The sequence below is a fragment of the Cicer arietinum genome, chromosome 4 (assembly GCF_000331145.2).
Source record: "Cicer arietinum cultivar CDC Frontier isolate Library 1 chromosome 4, Cicar.CDCFrontier_v2.0, whole genome shotgun sequence".
NCBI lineage: Eukaryota > Viridiplantae > Streptophyta > Magnoliopsida > Fabales > Fabaceae > Cicer > Cicer arietinum.
The window spans coordinates 53796712-53803362 of record NC_021163.2 but is presented as its reverse complement, the minus strand read 5'-3'; the positions used below and the strand labels follow the sequence as shown (position 1 = coordinate 53803362).

The window sequence follows — 6651 nt, the reverse complement described above, 5'->3', positions numbered from 1 at the left end:
ATACTTTTTATGGTGGAGTATGATAGTTCTTTTGAACTATGATTGTCAATGTAGACAATGGAAGTTGAGTCTGCGCGTTGAAGTTTTAAAAGGATATTATAAGACAGAATGCATGATATATGTAGTGTTTGAGAAATTATTTATAGCATGATTGTATTAATGAGATAATAACATCATTTGAAAAGAGGATAATTCAAAAGGTGCATCGACACAATAACACATTGTACGCCCATTTACGTGGTGTTGTATCTAAGAATGCAATGGATGACATTGCAGCTGAGTATGATCGTGTGAAGTATGTAGGCATTGATAAGTCTGAGTGTCGTTGCACTAATAAGACAACACATGGTCTACCTTGTGCATGTGAAATAGCCAGATATAGTATGACCCCACGTCCCATTTCGTTAGATGCTATTCATATCTGGTTGATTAAATTAACTTTTCATGGTGATTGATCAGGTAAACCTTCAGAGTTATCTGTGAAACATGAAATAGATTTCAAAGTGAAAAAGTTTGATGAACTTGATGTACCCAACAAAACTTCACTTAAAGGTAAATTACGAGAGATCGCTTATCCATCCACTTTGTCGATGTGTCCACCTGTTGATAAAGTTAAAACAAATGGTGCACCAAAAAAAGGAAAAAGTAAGGTATCTAAAAGAGATAAATCAACTAAGTATGATCCATATTGGTGGGAGTATGTGGATGTAGTGACACAAATGCATACAGCACTACAACATATGTTAGTAAGGTACAACAACCTCGACATCAGTCCAAAAGCTCACACATCGACCACCAGTCAACAAGGTTCAACAACATAAAGTTTTTCACTTTAATGATTGGTTGTCAATTGATGACATTATTGACGTCAATGATTATGGTAATTGTGGATATCATGCAGTTACAGGTTTACTTGGAATGAGTGAGAACTTTTGAATATTTTATTCGTCAATAGTGTGAAACAGAACTTCAAGAATTCATGTCTATATTTGTTCAATCTCTACCACCACCCTTCTAAGTACACAACATCATAATTAACTCATTAAGAAGTGTAACACCATCATGTAGTTCTAATTGACGACCAATAAGCTTTTCTTCAATATGTATTGCTTGAGTCTGCATTAAAAAATACATTAATTAATTTAGATAAAACAATAAATGACTAATTAAATATATCATAAATTTTAATACATTTACCGTGATATCAACAATAGATGGACTATCGTCAAAAGATTCTACAATTGAAGGACCAACATGAACTGGTCCTCGACAAATTATGCAAGGATGATAAATCTTGTGAAACCACTCAATGTAATTGTCCATGTAGTCTGCAGGTTCTTGTACAATCACACCAACATCAACTACATGCACGACGTACTGCGTAAACATTATGTCTATTTCATCTGGAGTGATCATTTGACCTACTATCTCTATTAGTGAACCAATAATGGTTTGGACATGACTGTATTGACGCAATACTTTGTATGGAAGATGCGCATACATCTTCGGACCCCACTATATCCACCCTCGAAATAAAGAAGCCTCCTCAAACGCTCATGTCACTCTATGTTATTAATACGATGTCCAACATATCTGATCAAACTCATCAAGGCATTTCCTAAGTGGAAGAACCAAACTCTTATCCCTTTTTGGCTTCCATCGAAGTGATCTAGGCTTGTCCTCAACATTTCTAGGATAATGTCTACAATAATCTACACATAAAGTCAGGAAATGCACTTAGGCACAAGTCTGAACATATATAATAACACATTATTAGTTTAGAATTAATAATAGAAATTATCAACACAGTAAATAACCATTCAGTTTACGTGTAAAAGTGTCAGATACCTAGAAATTGTTTTAGTGTGATGCATATTGGCTTTACGGAGATTGCTATATAAGTAAGCAAGAACATCAACACCTCATGCATATCCCCCACATGAATTGAAGTCTCGAAAGCACTATAGGTAGGCAACACTAACTGCAAATGCACTCTTGTCAATGAAAATGGTGCAACCAACTAAAAATAGTAGAAATACCCCCACAACCATCTCTCATAGCTGATCACGCCAACGTTTACGATATACTTCAAGTAGTCAACTATATTGAAATGTGATTGTCCATGTGATATTAAATTCAACATGAGTAGAAGACTCAATAACTCCAAGCAGTTCAACTAATACATTTGCACCACAATCTTTGTTAAATACATTGACACTAAAGAATGCTCTGGTGATGGATATATGTAGAAGAGAGGAAACATCATCCAATGTAATCGTCATCTCCCCAATCAAAAGATGAAAGTTATTGGTGTCTCGACGCCACCTCTTTACAAAAGCATATGCGATCCCTTTGTCAATCATTTCGTAATTGTATTTTAACAACTGATATAACCCTGAACTCTTAATCAAGTGTTTCATCTCTTCATGTTCAATCACAACTCTTTCAATCTTTTTCATTGCTAAATACCGTTAGCTCCACATATCCTAAAATAAAAGAAGGGGAAAAATGTAAGTTAAAACAAATTATGACAACAACTATTAAATATTTAATATGATCGAGAAAATTACCACTCAATCCCAAAATCGAGCGGTCACGTGGTCACCAAATGTCCTAAGGACAGACGTGTCAACAAGACCACCGTGATATGCATTAGCTTGTGGAGGTTGATCCATCTGCTCTATTTTGGAATCATGTTATGTTTATTTTTCCTGTTGGATTTGCTCTTCTGTTGTGCTTGTTGCTCTTGTTTAAATCGTCGTTGTTCTCGTTGTGTCCCTCCTTCATTGCACTTCATGCTGCTCCTCAAGATGCTAAGTTCGTGCAGAAGCAATCGGTCTAACGCAATGACCCTCATTATTAGAGGTATCATTCATTATAACTCAACCTTCTCTATCAGTAAACATAGTGCGCACCATTTCTGCATAACCATATCAAAATCAAAACACAATCAAATATGTTGCGTACACATACCCAGTTCATGTAGGTTCCTACGAAAATTCAATTCACGTATTCAGATTATGCAGACTCAATTCACGTAAATTACTACACATACTCATTTTGCTAATGGCAGAACTTGAACTAAAACATTAGGGTGACCAAAATTTTAAAATTTTAATAGATAAATAAAAAATATAATATTGTTTGCATATAAGAATTTAAGTTGTAAATTTATAAAAAATATATTGGAGAGAGATAGCTAATCAAATTTTGTTTTATATTTTTAATAATTAAAAATTAGTTGAAATTTAGGTTAAAAAATTTATTTTATTTTATAATTTTAGTAATTGTTTATTTTTTTATAAATTATTCTTTTATTTGAATTATAATTTGGTCTACAAAAATGTATGTACTTGATCCGTTCTTAAGGATTTTGAAGATTTTATTCTAATTTTAAAAGTTGAGTCTAATAAAAAAAACATATAATTTTAATAATTAAAAAAATTAGAAACTTATACATAAAGTAAAGTAGTAGTATTTTTTTTTAAAATTTATTAGAAACTTTGAAATAACAAAAAGAATAGGATAAAATTTTGGGCATGGATACTCAATTTACTTTAATTAAGCCAAATAAGGAAGGGTATTTTATTTTTATGAAAAGTTTAAGAGATGTGGTAGCAAAATTGTAAATATTTTTGTATTACACTAGTTTATAAAACAAAATAATATACTCATTCATTCATTTAGTATGATTTGGTTGAGGTGGACAAAACTGAAACCGAGCGATTTTGTAGCTGTGACATTTTCATGCTATTTTTTAAGGTAGCAGCAAAGACTTCGCTTTCAGTTAGTTACACAAGAAGATGAAGATGGGTCCTCTTACGATGGATACCATCTTTGATCTCATCGAAGAAGCTAAACTTCGTTTTCTTTGGTGGTCTCTTTGTATTTTCGCCATTTCCTATTTCTTAACTCGTACGTCATTCCAATTTCATTTCATTAATGGCATTTTTTATGTTTAATCTCATGTTTTTAACGATTCGTTTTTGTTGCATTTTCTTTTTTTCTATCTGGGTTTTGCTCTAATACTTTAAAGTTTGAGTCTTTGATTCGCATTTTCTATTTTGGCAAATGGGTTTTGCTTTAGGAATGCAAATTTTGAATATTTGATCTATGGAGTACTTAGATGGGGATACGACACCGATACATTGACATTGATTGACAGACTCTAGCAATAATTTGAGAATATGAAAGTGATTGAATGTTACTCCATGGGTCGGTGTCGAGTTAGTGTCAGACACTAATATGTGTGGGATACCGATACATGTGGGACACTGGATACGTTCTTGATATGAAGTGTCGGTGTTAGTATTTGATTGGTATCTACTTTCATTCAATCTCACTTTTTTAACAATTAGTTTTTGTTCCATTTGCTTTTTCTCTATCTGGGTTTTACTCTTAACACCGTAAAGTTTGAGTCTTTGATTCACATTTGCTAATGTGACATATGGGTTTTGCTTTTTGACTGCATATTTTGAATTTTGATCTATGGAGTACTACACAAACAGGACATTAACATTGACATGTAGACACTATTAATAATCTGAGAAAATGAAAGTAATTGAATATAACCACATGTGTCTATGTGTTGTTAGTGTTGGACATCAGACACACCTTTAATATGAAATGTTGGTGCTACATAGTATTTGATTGGTATCTACTAGTTTCCTATCTAGGTTATGCTTTTTAAGACAGCAAAGTGTATTTCTTTTGTTTATATTTTCTTTGTTGTTCATTATAGATACAAGTAAATCAATGTGGATGAATGTACCAATGTCCATTCTTTTTTTCACTGGTCTGAGGATTCTTGTGAACAAGGTGGAGTTTCGTTGGAAGGTTCAGCCACCTAAATTACAGACTTACCTATCTCATTTGGAGAAAAAGCAATTGCCTCTAGACGAAGAATGCCTCTCTAATTCACCTCCCCCTCCTAAATGGAAGAAGAAGATTGATTCTCCTGCAGTGGAGGCTGCCTTGAACGATTTCATCGATTTGATATTGAAGGATTTCGTGATAAATATGTGGTATGCAGACATTACTCCAGATGGCGAGTTTCCTGAGCAAATACGCGACTTAATCATGGATGCTCTTGCTGAAGTCGCAGTCAGGGTTAGAGAGATAAACATTGTAGACTTGCTCACAAGGTATATGGTTTTTCTCTTGTTTTATGAAGAAAGGAATTTGGAAAGTTATTGACTTGCTACTTTTGTAATTAATTGATCGATACTAGTTAAAATTAAAATATAATTATTAACCAAGTCGTTGAGCTCAAGTGGTTAATGAACTTCAATTAAGAACAAATCGATTGAGAGTACTGGGTTTGAACCCTAACTTGAACAATCCTCAGCCAAACTTTACATACTTTTCGACTGAACCCTGTATTACTAAGGCCTTTTTTCTCTGGGAATAGGAGGGTTAAGACAATTTTAAAAAAATAATCGCTAATTGTGTTATGCCTCACTTGCATTGCAGTGATATAGTTGATTTAATAAGTGATCATATAGACCTCTTCAGAAGAAATCAAGCTGCTATTGGTGTTGATGTTATGTTAACATTATCTTCTGAGGAGAGGGATGAAAGGTTGAAATTCCATCTGTTGAATTCCAAGGAGCTTCATCCAGCACTAATATCTCCAGAGAGTGAGTACAAGGTGTGAGTGGAGTGTCCGAATGTTATCTCATTTTAGCTTTTGGGGAATATACATCTCATACCTTATCTAATGATTTCTCTTTCTTTAGGTTCTTCAGCGGCTCATGAGTGGAGTATTAGCTACGGTACTAAGAAAACCAGAAGCTCAATGTCCGGTCGTTCGATCAATAGCTCGGGAAATTTTAACTTGCTTGATATTGCAACCTGTAATGAATTTGGCAGGCCCTGCGTATGTTGCTAAATATTGTCTCATATTTCATCGACATTGAACCTTTATCGTTGGGAGAATATATTTATAATAATGCAATTTCTGTTTATAAAACATACTTTTGTGATCAGGTATATCAATGAGCTGGTTGAGTCTCTTCTACTAGTTCTTAATGACGGGGATATGAATTGGATGGGCGGTGGTGAAAATCAGACTTCAAATGCTACAACTCATAATCATGGTCACTCAGTTACTGCTGAGGGTGGACATGATAATCACGCAGCCTCGGCTGATTGGGCACAAATGCTCGACGCTGCAACTCAGAGAAGAACTGAAGTTCTCATGCCTGAGAATCTCGAGAACATGTGGGCAAGAGGAAGGAATTACGGAAGGAAAAATCGTAAAAATACCAAAGCTGGTTCTTCTTCAAAATATTCTTCTGTAGATCATTCACTGTTTGATAGACATTTGGCTCATGAAACAACATCAGTGGGTAAGCATGGAACACATGCTTATTCATTGCATAGTGTCGGCTCGGATCCCCTACTATACGATGGAAGCACAGCTATGTCTGAGTGTTCGGCAGATCACGACAAGGATTTATCTTTTGAAGCAGATCATCAAGCTGACGAAGTGAATGATATCAAGGAGCTTGGTTTGAGTAAGCATAAACATCTGCTCAGGAGATCCGGTAGTTCTTCTGTCTTGGGAAACCAATCTCATAAAGGAGGGCCCAATGTGGCTGAGTGCCACTCCCCTGAGTTTAGGAAGCATGAAGGATTTTGGGGAAAGAG

General features: G+C 34.6%; 1 protein-coding gene across 1 annotated transcript in view; it reads left to right on the top strand.

Moving 5' to 3' along the window:
- Positions 1–3678: 3678 nt before the first annotated feature.
- Positions 3679–6651, top strand: part of LOC101488311 (uncharacterized) — a 9755-nt gene continuing 6782 nt past the window's right edge. Inside the window, exons 1-5 of the mRNA XM_027333443.2 lie at positions 3679–3915; positions 4742–5144; positions 5473–5650; positions 5739–5878; positions 5989–6651. Coding sequence (XP_027189244.1) covers positions 3804–3915; positions 4742–5144; positions 5473–5650; positions 5739–5878; positions 5989–6651 — 1496 coding nt within the window. The 5' untranslated portion in view covers positions 3679–3803. The remainder of the gene's footprint in view (positions 3916–4741; positions 5145–5472; positions 5651–5738; positions 5879–5988) is intronic.